The sequence below is a fragment of the Pituophis catenifer genome, unplaced genomic scaffold (genome assembly GCF_029215685.1).
Source record: "Pituophis catenifer annectens isolate HBS135680 unplaced genomic scaffold, rPitCat1.0.hap2 SCAF_2, whole genome shotgun sequence".
NCBI lineage: Eukaryota > Metazoa > Chordata > Lepidosauria > Squamata > Colubridae > Pituophis > Pituophis catenifer.
The window spans coordinates 198,864,642-198,887,568 of NW_027256882.1; the positions used below are offsets into that span (position 1 = coordinate 198,864,642).

The following is a 22,927-nucleotide window of genomic DNA, read 5'->3' on the forward strand; positions in this document are numbered from 1 at the left end:
CCTTTGGCTGGGCTCTTCCCGGGGAAGGTCTTCCCTCCGACCACAAGACCGGATCCATGGCCCTCTCCTTCTGGAGGCGGGGGAAATAAAGGCGCCGCTGCTCGTCCCCAACCAGAGAAACTAACCGGAGACAACCTTTGGCGGCGGGAGACGGTCGAGCTCGGAAGGGGTAAAGGGGGAGGGGGGGACGACGACGAAGATTCAAGCAATCTAGCCTTGCCGGTGGCGTCCGGACAACCCGAGTCCCCCCCAAGCCCCTTCCGTATGAAAGGAATAACTTCCCCGAGGATTTCTGTGGTTCTTTGCTCTTGGGCTTGGAGAGAGAGAGAGATCTTGCCTCTGAAGTCCCACCGTGTCTTTCGGGATTTTCTTTCTTTCTTTTTTCTTTTTTTTGTTTATCTTTTTTCTTTTTTAAGAAACAAAATTATTGCAAGCAACACTTGTAAATAAAGCGCCCAATCCCCGGGCAACGCAAAGTGGTCCTAAGGAGTGTAACTTAAGCTGCTCTGAAAGCGAAAACAATTTTTTCCCCCGGCTCTGCTTGCCTCGAGCAGCCTGGATCGCCAGCCCAGATGGAGATACACTGTAAGCACGACCCGTTTGCAGCGATGCATAGTAAGTAGAGGCGGCTGGTTCCGTGTTTTTTGTTTCCCCCCCCCCCCTGCCTTTCGGCACCAAGCTGGCCGCCTTGTCTCCGTCGCTCTCCCCCAGCAGCCTGGAGTGTTTGTTTATTGAAATGGGAGGGAGAGAGAGAAAGAGAGAGAGAGAGCGGGAGGGAGGGAGAAGAGAGGGAGGAGGGAAGACTGCTGGAGCTGAGACACCTTTGGGCATCACTGGAGAGAGGCACAGCGGCATCCGATAGCCTTCTCCGAGCCAGCTCAGGAAGCTGGAGCCGGCCGCGCTATCAGCTCTCAACCTCCTCCAATTTACGTCTTATTATTCCCCTGGCGATTTCGAAGGAGTTTAAAACCAACCCGAATTACACCAAGCCCAAAACTAAAACGTCCCGCTCACTCCCTCCCCGTGTAAACCACGATACACGGGCTGCCCTTTAAGTTAATGCAGCGTTATTGAGGACACGATCCGGTCGAAGGGAAAAAGATTGCGAAGCTCTCAGTTGATTTCCATGGGAGGGTTTAAACTAAACGTGTGCGCTGTAACTCCTCCTCCACTCATCTGGGGCTCTTCGACCAGAGTGGGTTTACATTGATTTAATTTTTAAAGAACTCATTCGCGGGTTCTAGGACCTGGCGGCCTTAAAAAATATCTCCAGCCCAGATTAATTATTATTAGAGCAAAAAAAAAAAGGTCCGGGGCAAGAACAAAAAGGGACCCAGTTATCTTACAGGCGCTGTCGGTTAAAGATATCTGCCGGCAAGTAAGTCGCACTGATTTCAAACCAACCTACATTTATACAGCTACCTACTTAGTACTATTTGAACAAATGCAGGAGCCTTCCCTAAATCCTGCATTTTCTTTCTCCTCTCATTCAACGTATTTTTATTTCCCTTCCATACATTTTGATTCTTTGTGTCTACCCCGCTGCTGCTCTGGCCCTCTTACAAAGTTCAAGTCACCCAGCTGGAATAAATATATCCTAAATATCCTAATTAGTCCGCCTATATGGATATAATGGAAAAATATTTGAAATTAATGCTAGTAGATAGGATTTCCGCAGTCCAGCTGAGTTGAATGCCCTTCTAAGAAATCTCTGAAGTAGTCCTGAATATATATCAAGCACTTAAACCAAAAAAGTGTGTAAGCTGTTGATGTTTCCTGAGCATGGGTTCTAAGGCGATGGGAGCTGCTGAAGCTGCTTCTTCTCCTTCTCAAGGCAACAACAAATTAGTCGTAATGGCGTGTTTAAAAATAGCCTTATATGTTTGGACTCGGCTGTTTTAAGTTTGCAGCCATGGATAATATATTTGCTTGGGATTTGCTGTGCCTGAGAGGATTGGAGGAGATTTTTCATTAACACAGGGTTATGAGAAATGACACCGTCTCTCACGGTGAGTTAAACGCTGGATTAGATCCAGAGATTTCAAGGAAACCTAGGAGAGAACCAAACACATTTCTCTTATGTATAGCAGGCTTTTAAGGAAGACAAATGTTCTTTTGTGTTATCTATTTATCTACCTAATCGTTTGCTCCACGAAACCATTTCATGCTTCCCCATTGGATACACAGAGTAAGCACAAGATAGAGAACTCAGATGTGAAACTGTTGGCAAGTACATTCCATAAATTCACCTTCAGAGGAAAGGTACTACTTGGGTGGCAGTATCTGAATTTGAAATTTGTAGGAAATGCTTATCCGAAACCAAACAGAACCAAAAAGGATTTGGGGATTTTATGAGAGGCATCTTACTGTTGGGAAATAACATTTTCATATTTAAAATATGGGGCCAGAAATGTTCCCACTGCCTGCCGTTCCCTCCCCACTGGAAATTCCTTTGTGTTAATTTGAAGAGAGGCTGAGTGCGGAAGCTGCGGGGAAAGGATCCTCCATTAACCTAAACAATGATAAATCGATATCTTCTGGAGGAATGTAAGGACAACAAAAACAAACCGGAAAAAGTGTGCGTGTCAATTCCGGGGGGGGGGGGAGATGGGGAAAGAGCGTCCAATCCAAACTGAGTTTTATATTTCTCTCGCCCTCCCTCCCTCCCCGACCCCAATGCATTGGTGGTAGTTATTTAAATATCTCCTTCCTCTCTCTCTCTCTCTCTCTCTCTCTGGGTGTAGGGGAGAAATAGCAAGTTGTTTTTTCCAAAAGTGGCAGGTACAGGATGAAAACGTGGCATGTAGCCATTTACTCTACAGCATTGCCACGTCCCATTCCTTGTCAGAAAACACCTAAAAATAATAGGCGCTGAAACTTCTCTGTAACGCCCTAGACAAACTAACCCTTTCTCTAAAGGAAATAATTTACTGCAGAAAAAGGCTGATTTTAAAACCCATCTTAGTCTTCCTCTTCTTGATAAAGGTTTGGCCTTCCTTTCGCCTGTCTCCTAAACAACTCCCTCGAAGCGAAGAGAGCTTTTGACCTGAGCCCTTTTAAACAAGGGCGAACTGCTTGTAAAGAAAGCTCGCACACGCCCCGCTTTAAATGTCACGCGCAAAAAAAAAGCTCCCGGCAATCTTCGGGGGGGGGGGGGGGAACCCAAAATTCTCGTTCCCGGTCCGAGTTAAGGCAGAGGCAACCGCGGTACCCGTTCGATTTTGCGGGGAAAGCAAACCTACGTTTTTTCTTCTTCTTATCATCAGAAGCATCAGAGCAAACGGTCTGGAGAAATGTTTCCATTTTAGCAACATCTTGTCCACAGAAGAAGAATCTTAGGCGAGGTTCTTGGGGCGTCCATCCGCTGTCCGTTTCCCCCTCTTATGGATCTTTTCGGCATAATGCCTCGATTTGCTCTATGAAGAAAGCCGTGTTTTGCACATCGGAGTTACTTGAAGAATTAGCTGGAACCGACATATTTCTCCCCCCTCATCCCCCCCCCCCCAGTTATCAGGGTAGAGCTAGGCGGTTATCAGCAATGGGGAAGACAAGTCTTAAACCTCTTTTAACAAACTCTCCAAGAGCCTCCTTCCTTCCTCTGTTAAGGCCAGTTTCCTCTCGTGGCTATCCTTTCATCAACTTTTATTCTTTTGAGTGCACTCTTTTCTGATGTGCCGACGATTTGTTTGTGAAAAAGCATACTTGGGGAAAAAAATGAGATCGAAGCAAAATGCTTATTTTGGTTGCGGTTGACTTACCTTGTGATGCTTTGCTCAAAATGCAAAGAATTGTTGAGTTTCCAAACCAGATTCTCTGTTAGATCCATACTGATCACCTTTGAGCTTTCAGATTTCAGCTCACCTATCAAATGCCACTTATCACCTATCAAATGGAAAACCAAAATGCAGGGAGAAATTGAAAATTATTTGGCATTTTACTGTAGAGGGATCAAGCTGTTTGTTTGCTATTATGTGCTGAGTCAGCTGAACTTTATAACAGCAGGAAAGTCTTGAGGATGAACTTCAGATAATACTCTGCAGGTGATCAAAATGTCTAAAATTTCCTCTCTAAACTGGATTAGACAGGCGGAAGAGTATTAAGAGTTAAGGTATGGAAGTGTGTCAGAACAATACATATGCTCATTTTTCACTCATTCACAAACATGCATTCCAGTTTTTATTCACACTTCAAGAGGGACATCAGCATTTTTATATATGTGTATTCAAACAATTTAAGGCTCAAAGATTAACTGGCCTCTTTAATGCCTCTGTAGTGATCTTTTTCTTGGGGTCTTGGAGATTATTTATCTAACAATCTAATGATCCAAAGATGCACAAACATTACAAAGATTAATCTTAGAGATGACTGTCTATATATTCATATCAATATATTTAGATATATACATATATATATACATATATATATATATATATATATATATATATATATATATATATATATAATGTGAGCATTAGGCAATTTTACACACTTTTAAGCACTTTAAAAACCAACACAAATTCCTGTCTACCACCAGCATGTTACATGACATCTAACACCCTGAAAAACAATCACACACACACACACACACACACACACACACACACACACACACACACGGCACACTGCAGCACTTGTGCAATGCACATGCCCCACAGACTCTTTTGTGGAAGTATTTGGAGCAGCTAATTTTTTCCTGAAAATTTGCAAGCATTCTAGCTGATTTTCTCTCTGGGACAAATCAATTGTTCATAGAAGTGAAACTATTTTCATTGTATGCAGCTGAGCTGGACTGGATTATCTTGCATGTTGAAATATAAACTATATTCCACCCCCCACCCCCATCTCATGTGCTTCTAGCCTTATTTCTTATGTGCTGGGTTATTTCCTTAAAAGCAAGGAAGGTTTGGCCTATCGAATCTTTCTCCCCACTCTTTCTAGTAACACTCATTGTTCCTGTGTTACTTTTAAATACTGAAGACCTCTCTTTGCTAAGAGAGAATCTTTGTGTGATAACAGAGAAAGGTTACAGGGAAAACTCCCACTGATGATGGGAGTTTCTTCTTATTGGAACTAGTAATTCCCTTGCCATCCCAAATACTTCTCCAGCAAAAAGATGAGCATTGTAAATCTGGAGCTCACAGTCACACAAATTCTGGAAGGGCATATCTACCTGTGCTTGTTCGCAAATATTTTTTACCACTACTTGCATTTTTATCATTTAATGTCAGAGAGAAACTACAAATTCAGCCCATGGGAAAAAATAGAGGAAGCTCTGACAATAATATTTTTGTATTGTTTTATTTCCTTGGCATCCTTTTCCGCTCTCTTGTTCCTTCCTTCCTTCCTTCCTTCCTTCCTTCCTTCCTTCCTTCCTTCCTTCCTTCCTTCCTTCCTTCCTTCCTTCCTCCCTTCCTTCCTTCCTCCCTCCCTCCCTCCCTCCCTCCCTCCCTCCTTCCCTAGATTATTGGAACCAGACTGAGTTTGGGAAGGTAGAGTAACAATCCTTCTGATATACACACACCACACACATCAAGTATGAATGTCAGCTTTTTTAGACTTGGTCATTGATTTGACTATCACTTGTGCTCTCTAGTTTATTTTCTTATTTTTCCATAAAGTTAATATATGCAATTCTGGAAATGCAATTTTTACACTTGCTTCTGCAAATTGCAGCATAGATAGAGCCTTGCAGATTTATTCAGTTAGGCTACAGTTCTGTACAATATATTAAACTGCTTAAACCCCACAAATACTGGCTCAGTTTTAAGGGGTTCAGCAGCTGTTTGCTATCTTTTATTAACAGATCTGACTAAACTGTATAGAGGAACTGCAATTATTGTGGAATTAAAGCATTCCCTAGCCTTAATGGAAGTTCTACCTCAAGATATAATGGATTTTCTTTCTGTTTTTATGCTTCTCTCTTTCTGTCCCCCTTCTTCCACTTCCTATCCTGTTTACCCTTATATTTAAAAATATTTTTGATACATTGCAGCAATAATACAACATATTATTGGCTGCAAGTCTGTTAGCTTTGGAAAGCTACAGTGTTTACTATCTTGCCTTGTTTAACTAGTCCAAGAGACTCAGTTTCACTAACTCTAGGTTATTCCCTTGACAGTGAACTGTTTCACGGAAGAAACTGTAACTTAATGCACACTTCCAGATCAGAATAATATACAGTGCATATTAACTGATGAATTAGATTTCTTTTCAAATTGCTGGAATTCTATTTAAGTTTGTAAATCTATAAAGGTTATACTTATAGATTACATTTTTTATGAGCTGAAATTTGCTATCCCTTTGCAAAGACATTGTAATTTTGAGGGACTTTTTAAACTGTGCAGTTAAGACACTGAACAATAATTATCAGAGTCATAGTTAATGATAGTAAAAACAATGCCTGAACATTCTATTCTTTTAACAATCTGCTAAAGTATACTTTTAATTTTGGTTTACCCTTTCTTTACTTCTTTCCTTAGACAATGTTCTAAAGGTCGAATAAAATATTAGTAATTCAAACAAAACAATAAACATAAAACTAGCTAAACTTCAGTTCTGGGGCAAAACACCATTTTTCAGTTAATTCTGCATATATAATGGACTTTCACTATATATCAGTTTTGGAAGATATATGCAGACCGTGTCAAGTTTATCAATAGTAACATTGTTGGTCTTAATAAACATGGATGATATAGTTAACTAGATTTTTATTTAATGCCGAGTTAGTAGATTGTGTTCCGTTCAAGCCTTCTGTAAATAGAGAAATTACTTTATTCAGTTTTGCCAATAATGCTGGCTCTTGCAATTATTTGTGTTCAACATTGCTACTACTTTATTATAGTTTGTCTGATGAACAATTTCAGAGTTAATTATATTTTCTCACTATTCCATGGCACTGTATTTCATGCTTATTGGTTTTATCCAGTTAGCTACTATTTATCTAGTTGGAAACTATTTTACACCAGATGTTTCAACTTATTAAAAAAAATAGTGAAAATGTATATATAAGGAAAAAAATAACCTTGTCTCGCTGAGCCACGCAATATAGTGCCCTAATATTTTCATAGGCATTGTAAAATATGTAAATCTGAAGTTATTACACACACAGAGTCATTTATATAAGGCATTAATAACTGAGCTATGATATTGAAAGAAAAACAGAATACTTTTGGAAGTCCCATCAATGGAGCCACCTTTTTAAATTTGGCCCTATTTCCTCCAGAGATGAACATGGGTTGGCTTTATTTACCATCAAAGTTAGACTGGCACACTTACTGTAAATATATTTACATGCAAGTAAATCTGATTGAATTTAATGGTATTAAAACAAGCATGTTAGGAATTTTAGCTTCAGATTTACACCTTAAATTTGATAGCTATCATTCATAATTTTTTGGTGCCAGATGAGTTGCGGACTGGCCTAAAAATAACTTTTAAGAGTTTTTTTTTTTTCAAATTGGAGGCCTGAATCTCATGCCACATAATCTTGGGTAATTATTGAAGTAATTAGAGTTACACAAGTGTAAAATTGCTATCAGTGTCAAATTAGGTTTTAGTAAATAACATTGTTCGTCCTCCTCTGAGCAAATAAACCATAACTAGCATTTCAGAAATGTCCAAACTCTTATGAAGAAGTTATTCATTGCTTAATGGTAGAGGGGAAGCCATAGCTGCAGGAAGCCTTTTAAAGCATTTTCTAAACAGTCACAAAGATGTATTTTTTTCTCTGCTTGTTTTTTGTTTATTTCCCCCCATATCTTTCAGGACATGGAGGAGTGAATCAATTAGGGGGTGTTTTTGTGAATGGTCGGCCGCTGCCTGATGTTGTTCGCCAAAGGATTGTGGAACTTGCCCATCAAGGTGTCCGACCTTGTGACATCTCCAGGCAATTGCGAGTCAGCCATGGCTGCGTCAGCAAAATTCTTGGCAGGTAAAAGCAGATCAAAGTGAATCAGACCAATTCCGAAAAAAAGAAAAATAATGCATGGTGTTTGTGTGTTGGAGTTATTCTAAGAAACAGTTCAGCTAGCAGAAAGGTGACTAAGCCAATAATAAGAATAGTTGAAAATTGTGGCTGGAAAATGCTTTATTTATCTTCTTGAATTTGTGATTTCGGTAACATGTACCATAAACTTCCCACTGAATCTCTGAACTCACCTGAAAAATTGCCGGAAGTTACTGCTAAGTGAAAGGAAAACTTGTTTTCTTTCTGCAATCCAATCCGTGCTAATTTAGTGTGCTAATTTAGCAATAATTCTACTGGCCTCTTTGAGTCTACTTTCAAGTAAATGAACTGAACTCCATGAACTTCTGGCTTTAATATTTAAATGTACATTTGACCGAGGTTTTACACTGCAGTTCAAATAATTTTCTTGGTTATAAGACTTTCTGAACAAAACAATTTCTAATTTTGAGAAGTCAAGCCCTGGTTTTGCCTATTAAATGGATAGTTTTACTATCCTTCCTACAAAAATTCCTTTTTGTAATTATATATATAAAAATGAGTATTTTATTTTGCAATGGAATTAAATTGGAAATAAGGACAAATTGAATATACAAATAATGTAATAGTATTAATGATACTTCAGTTTTATTGTTCTGATCTAAGCAATGCAACAACAGTAACATTTATTTTAAAAAAACAAAGAGAATAATTTCCAATAATATAAATATAGATTGAGAAATGGTATGTCTGAGACAGCATCATGATTTTGAACATCAATATAATGCTCCAGTAAGTTTTTTCTTGATTTAATAAGATTGGACATACACATTAAATTTATATAAGGGAAAAATAAATTAGAACTAATTAGTTAATTGTTCTCACCAAGGGTAGTTTGTAGATGTACCACATTGATTTCCAATACATTAGCAATATTTTTGCCTAAATAAAAATATTTCATTCTAAAATTTATCAGTGTTTTAGGTGTTATGGATATATTGTTTCCCCTCACCTGAATAGATAGGTTTGGAAATTTGCAAAAGTTAAAAAAAGTCAATATTTGGTCATCTATGTAACAATCTTGCACGAACCTACTTGGAATGATGACAAAAATGAACATAATAGATTTGATTAAATTTTACTACCTATGTACAAGACAAAACTGTTATTTTTTATATACTTTTCCTATATGACATTTTTAAAATCACTTTTATCACTTCTTCTTTGCTAGCTAGTCATAGCACACAGGTGTGAAGGTCTGGATCTAGTACTGTAAACCAAAAGTACAATTTCTAATGAACTTGAGCAGAACTTTTATTTTAAATACTTTGGTAAATTATAACCCATTAAAAACTTATTCTTTAATCTAATTATGTAAGTTTCTTAATTGTGAGTGCAAAGCTTTCCCACTGTTATTAAAACATGATGTTTAACATCTTAAATATAGCTATGAATCTGATTTATCTCTATACTTCGTGTTGGCTGTCGGTCAACAGAAGACATATGGGAGGTCAACAAATATTAAAAAATGGATATTTTTCTTTACAATTATTTGATACAAGTATAAATAAGAGAATGAAACACAGTTGTAGGTTTATATATGGAGAAATATGACTTCGTGTGTGTGTGTATGTGTGTGTGTGTGATCTAATATTGAATTCTAAAAGATAACTTATTCTGGAAATATTCTGCTGACTTTATCAGGACTACTTTTCAATAAATAGCCTTAAGACTGAAGTGTTAGAAGTTGTAATGCAATGTATATTTCTTAAAAGAGGCAAGCTAGTAAATGCAAGGAAAAATAAAAGTCAACAGTATTATACAATTACACATTTTCATATATTTTATTTTTTATATTAGACCAGAACGTTAATATTTCTGGAATGTTAAGTCCTATTTCTTAATGGCAGATGTTGGTTTTATGCTATCCTGCTTTATTTTCCCTTCTTCAATTCTCTCGGAAGACTAGATAATCATTTTTATTAGTATCAATGACTGAAACAAGTAAACAGGTCAGAAAGAACACGTAACAGTTTTAATGTTTCAGAATAGATTTTGTCTTTAGGGGTATTTGCATTATTATGGAATTAAGAATCAAGTTCTGGAGCTTTGTCACTTAAGTTGTCAATAATAAATTGAAATTTCATAGCTCATTATTTTCATAAGTAATAATTACAGTTCATAAAATGTCAGTGTAATTGGAGAACACTCTTTTCTTCTCTTTGTGTGTATCTAAAAAAATAAGAGAAGCCAGACATATATGAAGTTTCATTCCATCTTGGGAATCAGTATTTCTTAATTTACAACCATGTTTAAAGTTTAACCATGGGGCAAAAGAAATAGTTGGAAATACAAAATATATAACAATAATTTGATAGGAGTTATGAATCTGCGGCCAATAGTGCTTGAGAATATCATTACTAGAGGTATGTGTAAATGGACAGCATGATGAATTCCAGAAGTAACTACAATTTGAATGTGAGCCAGTTTTGTGGCTTTTTTGGTCAAGCCAGGTTTGGAAAGCTATAGCTTTCTTCAACTGTATATTAATTTGTAAAATAATTCAGTTTGTATTGTTGTGTTTGGTCATGACACAAAGTAAATATTAGTCATTACTTGCTCCAAGGCAAAACTGGGGTGATAACATTAGGATAAAAAAAATCAAATCCCAATGATCAGATCTTATTTACTTAACTTTTTTTTTAAAAAAAAAGCAAGGCATTTTACTGACTGATCTCAAACCAGGTCCAAACTGTCTTCTTTTCATTAGCACTGGCTAATGGTTTAAATAGGGCCATTGCCTGCCATTGAGCTCATTAAAACAGCCAATTTAAGGGCCAAATGTCAAGTATTACAAAGAGGGTCAATTGTTATTAATCTGCTATTATTGTATTTTTACTGGTGGTGTTGGGGAAAGATATTTTTGGATTTTCTGCCTCATGCTGGCAATTTGACTGACTTCGGTTATGATATACCTTGTTTTCCTGAATGGGTGATGCTACTTGCTGTATCCCCAGGTAACAACATGTCAGACCAGTTAAGACGCCTTACATCTTTGATTTAACTCACTACTGCCACACTTTCTTTTGGCAAGCCATTTTTCTCACTTTTAGCACCCTAAGAGTGGGAATATAATTTAATAATTCTGAGATACCTTAAAAGGTAGTGTCTAATCATTCTGAAATGGTACCTAGCTCTTAAATTTTGGTGTCAAGTGCTTCCAGAATTTTCATAACTGACCAAAACTGAAATACAACAATAAATTATTAATCAGCAAAGCCTAAGGCAGGAAATTAAGCATTTTATATGTTAAAAGTTCCATTTCATAAATTTGGAGTGACATGAAAAATGTCTGCATTAAATCTGGTTGATTTCTATTGGGTTTGAAGAGAATACATTGATTTAAAATGAACTTTTTTTAGATTAACTACATTAAAGTTAGATAATGTGATCAAAGCAGGAAAATTATTCTCTGAAGGCACCTAAATGTTCTTATTTCTTATTAAAGGGCTGTCTTGAGTCTCTTGGCGATTGAGTGGCCCTAAAAATTGATTAATTGAATTAATAAATGAATAATTGTTAGGTATAAACACATTGTTACTTATTCTATGATAATTATTGCATATATAAGAAAGTTACAATTAAATTTGGACCAGAGGTGTTATTTTATTTTATTTATTATTCTATTTCTATACCATTCTTCCTGCCAGAGGATCTTAGTGCAATTCACAACAATATCATGCAAACAGATTTAAGTAAATCCATCATAATAAAACCCACAATATTGGTTTATTTATTAGATTTTGAAACCATTTAATCCTGGCAATTTACAGAACTAAAAGTATCCTTACCATAATCATATAAACTAAAATAATAAAAGCATAAAAAGGATTATCATTAATTTAAATTAAAACAGTTTTTGAATTACACTTAATATTTTAATGCAGCAATTTTAATTAATTATTTAAAAGCCCTCTGGAAGAGAGCCATTTGCGCCAATTTTTGGAAGGCTAATAAAAGGTTGGCCAGTTAAACCTCCTATTTCACAAAACAGAAGCCTGCAATTGGGAAGTGTTTCTTCTAACAATAAATACATTAAATAAAGTTTATTAATAAAAACAAAGTAGCAGTTAACCCAGAAGAAGACTGGCTTTCAATAAGTTGTTACCCAGGAATACCCAGGTGAAAAAGAGTCACGAGATTCATCTTCTGAAAGAAGGCAGCACAAGGATCATCTGAGCAGTCTTTGGGAGAAAATTCCATAATTGGGGCTCTGCCACTCAGAATGTAAAGATTTAGACATATTTTCACCAATAAACAGCTTGTGCAAACTGGAACTGAAGAGCAGGTCATTTTTTTTAAAAAGCTAGCAGACATATTGGATGGGAACCTTTTCCTTAGGATTCTGCGCAAACCTTACATTTTTTGGATAATTATTCCCCAAAAGATAAGCTCCAGATATGTTGGATTTCAATTCCACAATTCCCAATGTGCAGGGCAAACCGAATGAGGGATTAAATACAACATATTTGGAGGGGACCACTCAGGAAAGACTGTAGTCGAATTTCACTTCAGTATTCTGCTTTTTTGATTAACAATTTATTAGGCCACAAATAGAGAGTACCAAGAAAAAAAAAGAGAGAGAGAGATTCATCTCTAACAATAAATGTGGAAATTCCTCAGCAAAGTATATACCGAAGTTCAGTCACTATTGTATGTAGGTAGTCTTCGACTTACAATAGTTCATTTAATGACTGTTCAAATTTACAACGGCCCTGAAAAAAGTGATTGATGACCATTGCAGTATCCCATAGTCACTAAGTTCCTTCCTTTTCTAAAATGATGCTAATTTAACACTTTATGTCTATATCATGTCTTTGACAATTCCCTATAAATACGGCAGCGTCAAAATACTGGTATGATTTAATTTTGTTGCAGATTAATGATACAGATTTTGAGATAATTTTAAATTCAAGCATGATGTTTTAACTCTTTTTTGCTGGCAAAAAATGCATGCAACATTATTGTAGTTACTCCCTTTAAATAATATATAATGTCAAAAATCTAAGAAAAGAAATGAATATATTATTAATATCAGTGATGCAATATCGTAAAGATATGTTAATATATTCCTATTGAAAATGCTAAAACCTAATTTGTGCCATTCTTAAATTCTTATCATTTATTGGAGGTGGGAGGAGAGCTTATAATTAAAATGCTTTCTAAACCTAAGCTTTTCTTTTCTGCATTTTACCCTAGGTATTACGAGACTGGAAGCATTAAGCCTGGAGTTATTGGAGGTTCAAAGCCAAAGGTTGCCACGCCCAAAGTAGTAGAAAAAATTGCAGAATATAAACGCCAAAACCCCACCATGTTTGCTTGGGAGATCAGGGACAGACTTTTAGCAGAAAGAGTGTGCGATAATGACACAGTGCCCAGCGTTAGTTCAATTAACAGGTAAGATTATTTTAGACTGCACAGTAGAGTTGCTTTTTGGCAGTGTTCGTTATTATCTGAAAATGACACAGGATTATTTTGGCTATTTGCATGGCTGTTTTTTTGCAAAATCCGTATGTACCAGTCAGTTAAGTTTTCATCTAAGTTTGCTTCACTGAGCCAAATAGAAACAATCTCTAATATGGGATGGTAGAAATAATGCATACTTATACGCTGGTGGCGCAGCAGACTAATAGCCTGTTATTAAAATTCAGCTGCCTGCAATTACTGCAAGTTCGAATCTCCCCAGACTCAAGGTTGTCTCAGCCTTCCATCCTTTCTAAGGTAGGTAAATTGAGGACCCAGTTTGTGGGGGCAATAAGCTGACTTTGTATAAATATACAAAAGTATGAAGGCTATTGCTTAATGCATTGTAAGCCGCCCTGAGTCTCCAGAGAAGGGCGGCATATAAATCAAATTAAAAAAAAAATATGCACACATATAAGATTAACAAAAGTATTACAACATTTGTCCTAGATTTCAGATTTTGTGTGTGTGTTCCTATAGACTGACACGTTGACATTTGAATTCTCAGGAGAAGATGACAGTATTTATTTGTCATATAATGAAATTACTCCAAACTTAATACAATTAAGAAATGAGGAACAAATAAACTAGGGGAAAGATCAGATATTCTAGATTTTCCTACATCTTTATTAGCACTGTATTGAAAGGAAATCAATAATTTATCTGACAATTCAAACAAAGATGGAGAATCTAGGCTGGAACTGGTAAGTTCAATTTCTTGACTGGTGTAATGAATCTATGAAGTTTATTATTATTTAGCATATGACGAGAACATGACAAAATCTATCAGATTTTAGGTAAATTTTGGTAAATAGTTTGCAATTCTAATATAAAACATGCTATAAAAATAGAACTGTGTATTATGGAGGTTTGGTGATTTGAGCTTCTCTGTTGCCAAAAACAGTTACGCTTACAAATATGTATACTTTTTGCTTTTTCAAGGAGAGTTGGTCATTGATTTTATTATTTAGTAAGCAAATTTATGTAACCACCCAACTCACACATAAGTGTCTTTGTGTGGCTTACAACATTTAAAATACCCATCCTATCATCCTAGCGCCTACAGTAGGAATTCATCACATCCCAGATACATGTTCCATAAGAGTTGAAATATCATTTAGATATGATACACTATCTATTTTTCCTCTGTAAGTTCTATTTAAATTCACATTTTGATCAGAAGTAGATTACTGCGAATTTATTATTTGGTGTGTTTGTTATATTAATTACTGAAGCATTAACACTATTAAGAAAAGTGTTCTATATTAAGATATGCAGCACAGTTCAAATTCCTGATAGGAATTCAAGCTAGTTTTGCTAGCGTTTCTTGCAATTTGATACTACATCTCAAATTTCCTGAGATATTGTAGGTAGTTCTGAGTTGTTATAGAATAAGTCAAACTCATTTATGTATTTATTTATATGTATTCGTTCAATTTATATGGCTACCCATCTCAAAGAAGTGACTCCGGGTGGCTAACAATATTTTTAAAAAAGGCAAAAGAAAAACAGAAACTGCAAAATAAATAGACAATTGGCAGCTGAGATTTTTTTCTTAAAAAAATATCAATACAGATATAATACAAATACTTCAAGAAATCTAATTTGTAGACTCAAAACCTAAGCCCAGGAACCCAGAATCTTGCAAAAGGTAAACATATAATAAATATAATAGAATATAAATTTGTATCTTTATCCTGGTCACTTTTATTATGACCAGAAAAAAAACCTTAATATGCATCCAAAGAATCTTTTAAATATCATGTCCATCATACAGACTTTTCAGGCATGCTATCTGGTGTTTGCTGGTACAGAGAATATATTCGATTTAAAATTAAATAAAATTGTTTGGTAAATCAAAGACATACATGATGTATAAGTGTCATGTATTTATATATAAAGACAACAATAACATTAAATGACTTTGTCATGATTTAGCTTTGATTCCAGAAAGGTGCCTTGGAATGTTCTCGAAATGAATATATCGTAGCTGTTTGCAACTATTTAAAACTGCTGCAGAGGCCAGCTACCTGGTCCTAAGAAAAGTTACAACTGCTCAAGTTGTGTTCAAAGTCTCTTTCCAGATTTTTCTGAATCACTGCATAACCCTACTAATTTCTATTCATCTCAAGTTTATATTTTCAATATAACTAATAATAAAATTCCATCTGTACAAATCAACATGAAATCAAGCTTTACATATTATGTTATATTTCTATTTAAGGATTCAAACATTTTTGGAATGCCAGAAAATGTTTAGCATTTTAATAGTAAAATATTTACAATCATCAGAGACTAGGAAAAATGTTCAGTATACAAAAATGAAGAATGTCAGTTTTTCAGTGGATTGTCAAATTGTATTTAAATAACTAAGTATTTTGCAGTTGAATTACATAGCTTCATGTATATTTATAACATGAAGAACATTGGCTTAAATTTGGATTAAAATTAAGAAGTCTACCTGCAATTTAACATATTTCATTAATTTTAATGGAAAATATGTGCTACCAGCTTTTTTGTGAGGGGAATGATTATTTGAAGTGCTATTAAAACATTAAAGTTGATTTCTTTTCTAAATGAAGTGAAAGCACAATAATTAATCACATAGGCTAAAACAGATATTCTAGTTATCTGCACTTTTGATGAATTTTGAATCAGTTATTAGTTTTACTTTCTTTTCTGCTATAAATATTATAGGATTGTGGATCAAAGTGATAGTTCTGCAGTGACCAGCTGCATAAATCTACATTCTTGCTATCACACATATAATTATTTAAGAAATTTTATATCACCTAATCAAATAACATAAGATATATTTGGGTAAGACTGAAAAGTAAATTAATAGCTTGACCTACAATCTAATTAAAAATGTTCATTAGTTAAAGCTAGCTTAGTCATATTAATATCAATATGTTGTAACTGGAAGAAGTTCAAATATTCTTGGCCTTTGATTAAGTTACCTCAGCTTGTGTTATCTTAAAATAACGTTTGTTTCTTACACTTACTACAAATCAAGGAACTAGCTCTGGGTTCAGCAATATTCATGCCACTTTTATGAAGCTTGGATTAGAATTCAATATATAACTACAGATAATTTTTTGCTGAGTTCAATGAGGCTAATTTTAAAGAAATCATATACGCTTTTTATTTTGTTACCGGCCTTTATGGAAGCCATTCACCAAAAACATTTTAAGCAACAAATACATTCTCTTGTGTATAAAGATCTCATGCTGATGTAAAATTTATTTTAATTTTAATTTACACCAGGTGCTTTAAGTAATTGATTTTTATATTCTTCTCCTTCACTACTCTTTTTTCCTTTTATAGAATAAATCTATGTTGTCCCCAGGAATTGAGTTCAATTTGAAGATGTCTTTATTTTTGAATTAGAGAAATCCTTGCTCCAAATATTTTGTAATCTAAAACTTGGTCATGTGGAGAAAAAAAAGTGATAGGCATTGAATGGGGAGTATAAAATAACAAGACAATGAAAAAAAGATAAATATTTATTCTTTTTATAGACACATGGTTTTATTACAGATCGATGCATACAAATTGATGGTTATGGTTGCTGTATGATCCTGGCAAATTATAGAACTGGATTTACTTAGCTTGCGCAATGGACTTTGTTCCAGACATGTTCTCTGAATACACATTATTATTATTATTATTATTATTATTATTATTATTATTATTATTATTATTATTATTATTATTATTATTTTGGTTTGTGGTACAGTTAGCCAGATGCTCAGACTGGTTTTCGGCATTTTTGTCCACCTATTGAGTTTGTCCGAAGGACTTGGGATAGGCAGATGTGGATATTTGATGGTGTTAAAGATTGAAATATTTGATAGTGTTAAAGATCAAAAGGTCGGCAGTTCAGCAGTTTGAAGCCCTAGTGTCACGTTACAGGGTGAGCTCCTGTTACTTGTCCCAGCTTCTGCCAACCTAGCAGTTCGAAAGCACATAAAAAATGCAAGTAGAAAAATAGGGACCACTTTGGTGGGAAGGTAACAGCGTTCCATGCACCTTTGGTGTTTAGTCATGCCGGCCACATGACCACAGAGACGTCTTCGGACAGCGCTGGCTCTTCGGCTTTGAGATGGAGATGAGCACCGCCCCCTAGAGTTGGGAATGACTAGCACATATGTGCGAGGGGAACCTTTAAAGATATTGTTGCAGGATGTAAGCTGTTCGGAGTAAAGCTGCCTTTTACAATTGACTGGTGGTGATTTTGTCAATGCCGACAGTGTTCAAGTGTGGCCCTAGTCTATTTGGAGTTCTACTGAAGACCCCTATGACTATTGGTACTTCCTCTGCTTTCTTTTGCCACAATTGTTCTATTTTTAGTTGCAGGACTTGTATCTTGTTATCTTCTCCAATTCCTTCTTTTCTATTCAGCTGCCTCCAGATACTGCTACGTCCACTATTCAGACTTTTTTTTTTGCCTTTCTTGTTATTTTTCTTATTTCTTATTTACTAAACTTAAATTCCATCTCACCTAGAGGCAATTCAAGAAGTGACTCTAGGCAGCTTACAATCAATTAAAAACAATAAGATAAAATATTTAAAACATTAAAACAATAAATATTAACACTAAAGTTGAGTTAAAATTAATAAAGATGGGAAGAAAGGGAGGAAGAATGATATAGGGAAAGGTGGAGCTTTATCTTAGTCCATTAACCACTTCCAGAATGACACAAGCCCATTGGCGTCCCAGACCAGTTGGCAGATCCAGGTCTTTGATTCCTTTTGAAAGACCAAAAGCTGTGTATCTTACCTCAGGGGACATGATGTTCCAGAGGACAGGAGCCACAGCAGAAAAACTCTTCCTGGACCATGCCCACAAAAATTCCTTGACTCATGAAATCTTCAGCATGGCCTTTCTGCTGGCACAGATGGGGTAGGCCAGTCTCACGGGGTGAGATGGCACCTCAGATAACCTGGATCCATGCCGTGAAAATCTTTAAAGGTAAGAACCCAAACCTTAATTCGGATTGGGAAGCAAACTGGCAACCAGTGTAATATCAGCAAGAACTGTCTGTGTGGCTTCATTTTGCGCCAGTTGTAGCTTCCAAATACTCTTCAAGGGTAGCCTTTGTAGAGTGCATTGCAATAGTCCAAGTATGAGATGATCAGCATTTGAATGACTGAGTGCAGGAACTCTTGATTCAGGAAAGAAGCAATTGGTACACCAGATGAACTGGCAAAAAGGCTTTCCTGGCCATGACTGCAACCTGCTCTTTGAGCAGGAGTCACAAGTTGAGATTAAGTATCTGGGACAGTGCAATCTCATTCAGAACTAGGTACAAAGAACAAAGGGCATCACACACATGTTTACAAATTATAAATACTGTAAATACTGTATACAGTTGGATTATATATCTTTAATTATATCATGAGTCTGGGAACCAGGTACATGAGAAGCACTGCTGATGAAATATCTAAGGGAGGAAAGTGATTTTCACCAATTATTTTTCTGTAATGCTTTCCCTCCCACAGATCTGCTACAAAGAGGTGAGGGATCAACAACAAAGAAAAGATTCTTCAGGGTCAGATGTTGGGGAAGAGAATTTCCATAGCTCATAAGAAATTTTAGGCCCAGAGGGTCTCTAAGTAAAGATAATTATGTTCATTAGCAGCTAATCTTAATATTGATTTCAAACATCATGTGGCAGTTAAACTACAATTGACCCCAGAAGTTATGTTGCTAAGTGAGAAATTTGTTAAGTGAGTTTTGCCCCATTTTATGATTTTTCTTGCCGCATTTGTTAAGTGAATCACTGCAGTTGTTAAATTAGTAACATAGTTGTTAAGTGAATCTGGCTTTCCCATTGACTTTGCTTGTCCGAAGGTAACAAAATGACCCTGGGACACTGCAACTGTCATAAATATGAGCCAATTGTCAAACATTTGTACATAAATCATGTGACCATGGGGATGCTGCAAAGGTTGCAAGTGTGAAAAATGGTCATAAATCACTTTTTTCAGTGCCGTTATAACTTTGAATAGTCACTAAATGAACTGTTGTAAGTTGAGGACTACCTGTATCTGGAATCATAGTGTTGGAAGTAAGTTCATTGGCTTTTAATTCTTTCCTCTGAGCTGGGTATTCACAGCAAGGGGTCCTGTTTTTATTCCAATGTGTTATAAAACACATTGCTGGCACAGCTCGTCCTTTGCCTATACTCTTGGTCTAGTGAGGAAAGGAAAAGAAATGTTTTCTGGATGACAACTAAACTTGAAATCACCTCTAGTGATTGAATGCTTTATAGTTCTGACTTGATAAGTGGAGGGACATAAGTGAATGGACAAATGTCACAGACAATTCATATACCATCCAAACTATAATGCAGTTGTTTGGTTTTGGACCAATGGGCTTTGATAGCTAGACATTGTGGTTGGAAACTACAGTCTGGAAACTGGCCATGAAATGGCTTCCTTCCAGCTTTAGTGCCTTTACTATTCTTTGTTCTCTGGGCATGGATGTGTAGACTGACATGAAGACGGTAAGAGAGTGATGAGAGGCAAATCAGTGACTTATACAAGATCACAGTGTTTCATTTCTTGTTATAGAGGCTTATTTATCCAGTCACTTTTCACTCGATGTGAGTTCGCTTTGTGTACCTTTGAACACTCACAGAAAATTCTCTATATATCAATTCCCCCACCCCCCCTTCAAATCTGAATATCCATAAAGTCATTTAGTGGCAGGACTGGGTTTTTTTTAATCATAAGAATTGAAGAACTAGATGGTTTGAAATTAAGATGGTGTGTCCAAGTATGCTTGTGAATGTGAGGAATTCTGTAAAAAACTGTGTACCGCTAAAATCTCAATAAAGAAATGTAACACTGAAGGGTCCTTGGTTCTCTCTGAGCTTGGTTGCTTTCTTGCAGAAGTTTCATTACTCAGATTAGGTAACATCATCAGTGCTGATGACACACTCATGATATAATGAAATGTTTGTAAGAAAACAACCAGACTCAGATTCAACATGTTAAAATCCCTCAAATATTCTCTTTTATCCAAACTTAGCATTATTATAAAGTTCTATTTTTTGTAGGTTTATTAAAGATCTACTTATTATGGCATTGTTCTATATTATCTTTATTATAGGCTAAGAAAAGTTTGAGGGATTTTAACATGTTGAATCATGACTTAGTTTGTGATTTAATTCCCCGCTGTTTTCTCCATAAGGTCTTAGATTTACTAACCATAAATGCAACATCCATGAGCCTTTTCAAGAATAACATGGTTGTGCTCGGCAAAAAATTGCTGCTTAACTCTACATATAAAACTTGCTTCTAGATTTTATTTTAAGTACATAGCTTTTTAAGTATATAGCTTTAAACTATATATTTGGGAAAATAAACTTATGTTGGTCCTCTGATATACAAGGACTTAACCAGTGTTGTTCATAGACTGGCGAATTGTGCAAACTTGGGAAAGTAAATAATTTGTGGCAATAATTTTTCAGTTACTTTATTAAAATTATTTATATCACCATGATCATGATAAACATAATCATCATGATAATCATCCCACCATCCCATCATCTACTTCAAGATGAAGGCTTAGACATGCTGTTCTGTATTGTTTAAACCTTGAATTGAGTTACATGATCAGTCCAACATTTCTGTGGCTGTTTTCTGGATTGTATATAAAACTCAGAAAACAGGGTTTTATATACTTGAATATTATTTTCTTGAATATTCTAAGTCTGAAAAATTAACAAATGAGAATAAATTAAACTGGAGCACATAAATATTATATGTGCTGGATGTGTAGAATAGTATAGCATAGCATAGCACAGCACAGCACAGCATAGCATAGCATAGCATAGCATAGCATAGCATAGCATAGCATAGCATAGCATAGCATAGCATAGCATAGCATAGCATGCATAGAATTATGGGCAATTAATAGAACGTTAGTTGAGTGAAGACTTTATTCATTTAAGATATTGAATTTGTATCTTGGCTGTCTGCTTATATAAACACTTGAGCCAACTTATAAAAGCTGCAACATTAGAATCAATAAAATTGCAATCAATTAGCAGGTAGATTGGTGGAAGTAGTGGTAAAATGCACCTCTCTAAATTGGAACCTGGAAAAGGCCCTTTTCTATTATTAAGCTCTGGCAGCAAGGGCAACTTCTTCAGGCCTTCTTCTGATTTAGATAACTGGGTGAGTTCATAACTGGGAAGGCAGCACTTCAGGTAGACAAGATTAGTGTATCAGTTCGTTCTTATTGAAATCAATGACAAGCTCACCATTTACGTATACTGTAGATCTCTTGTTTTAGCTCTTCTTACTACATCTACTTACTCTGTAGATGTCCTATATAGTAGATGTCCTGATTTAGTCCACAATAGTATTTTCCCCATCCAAATATACATAAACCAATATTTTTTATTAAAAAAAATGTATAGTTATTGTTGCAAATGTGTCAATAAGTCAAGTTAAATCCCTTGTTTGTGATGGAATACATAAATTTGTTACTGAAGGAATAGTCTAAGTTTAAATAAATGGCAGAAAAATCTTTATCTGAAATAATGTTAATGTTTGGAGAAATTTTGTGATCAGCCAATGGCACCAGAAGGAAGGAAATCAAAACCAAGTACCTGGTTAATGATAACAAGGGGTCCCTTCAGCCAATATCTATAAGGTTACTCAAAATCTGCAAGGTGACAATTGTGTTAGTGTTGCACACGTGTACAAAAGGGGCTGTGCTTGGATCACAGTGTTGTACCCATCATCTTTCAGATTTTGACTCTTTCTCCAATGAATGGCCCTGCTTCCTTTGTCTTAATTTTAGATTAATAAATCTAATTCAGTAATTTCAGTTGCCTTAGTCTTGATAAAATTAGTCATCATTAAGTTCCATGAAGCCAATGACATGGTAATTATTGGTGGTAATAATAATTAGTTGAAATCTGATTAATGTCAATGGGATTTAAATATAGCTTGCTTTCTTTGGATCAAAGGATTTGTGGGAATGGAGGTGTTGGTTGTTGGAATCAAATTATTGTTGGTATTGTATTTAATGTTGGTCCACTTACTCAATTGTCACTCTTTCAATTCCTCTTGATGGGGTAATAATATGTATATTATTCTGACTGTCCAAGCTTTTCTGAATGTTGCCATCCTTCTGAGAATGTGTTCAATACATGATTAATTTTGTGAATATCATCTCTCTCTTTTTTTTACACTTTTTCAGCAAAATTTTCAGATGTTCACTGTAATGCTCTCTGGGATATACCACAGTAGTGAACTGAACTAACAATAACATTCATTATTGTTAATTATATTGCATAAATAATTTGTTCTCTGTTGTTATTTATATAATTGTAAGTAGGAATTTGTCTATTATGCAGGATTATTCGGACAAAGGTGCAGCAACCACCTAACCAGCAAGTCCCAGCCTCAAGTCATAGCATAGGTAACGAAAATTGTGTG

The 22,927-nt window shown here is 35.5% G+C and overlaps 1 protein-coding gene across 1 annotated transcript in view; it reads left to right on the plus strand.

Annotated features, from left to right (window-relative positions):
• Window positions 1-572: 572 nt before the first annotated feature.
• PAX5 (paired box 5) overlaps window positions 573-22,927 on the plus strand; it is a 239,722-nt gene continuing 217,367 nt past the window's right edge. The window contains exons 1-4 of the mRNA XM_070935434.1: window positions 573-615; window positions 7,765-7,930; window positions 13,202-13,399; window positions 22,846-22,910. Coding sequence (XP_070791535.1) covers window positions 573-615; window positions 7,765-7,930; window positions 13,202-13,399; window positions 22,846-22,910 — 472 coding nt within the window. The remainder of the gene's footprint in view (window positions 616-7,764; window positions 7,931-13,201; window positions 13,400-22,845; window positions 22,911-22,927) is intronic.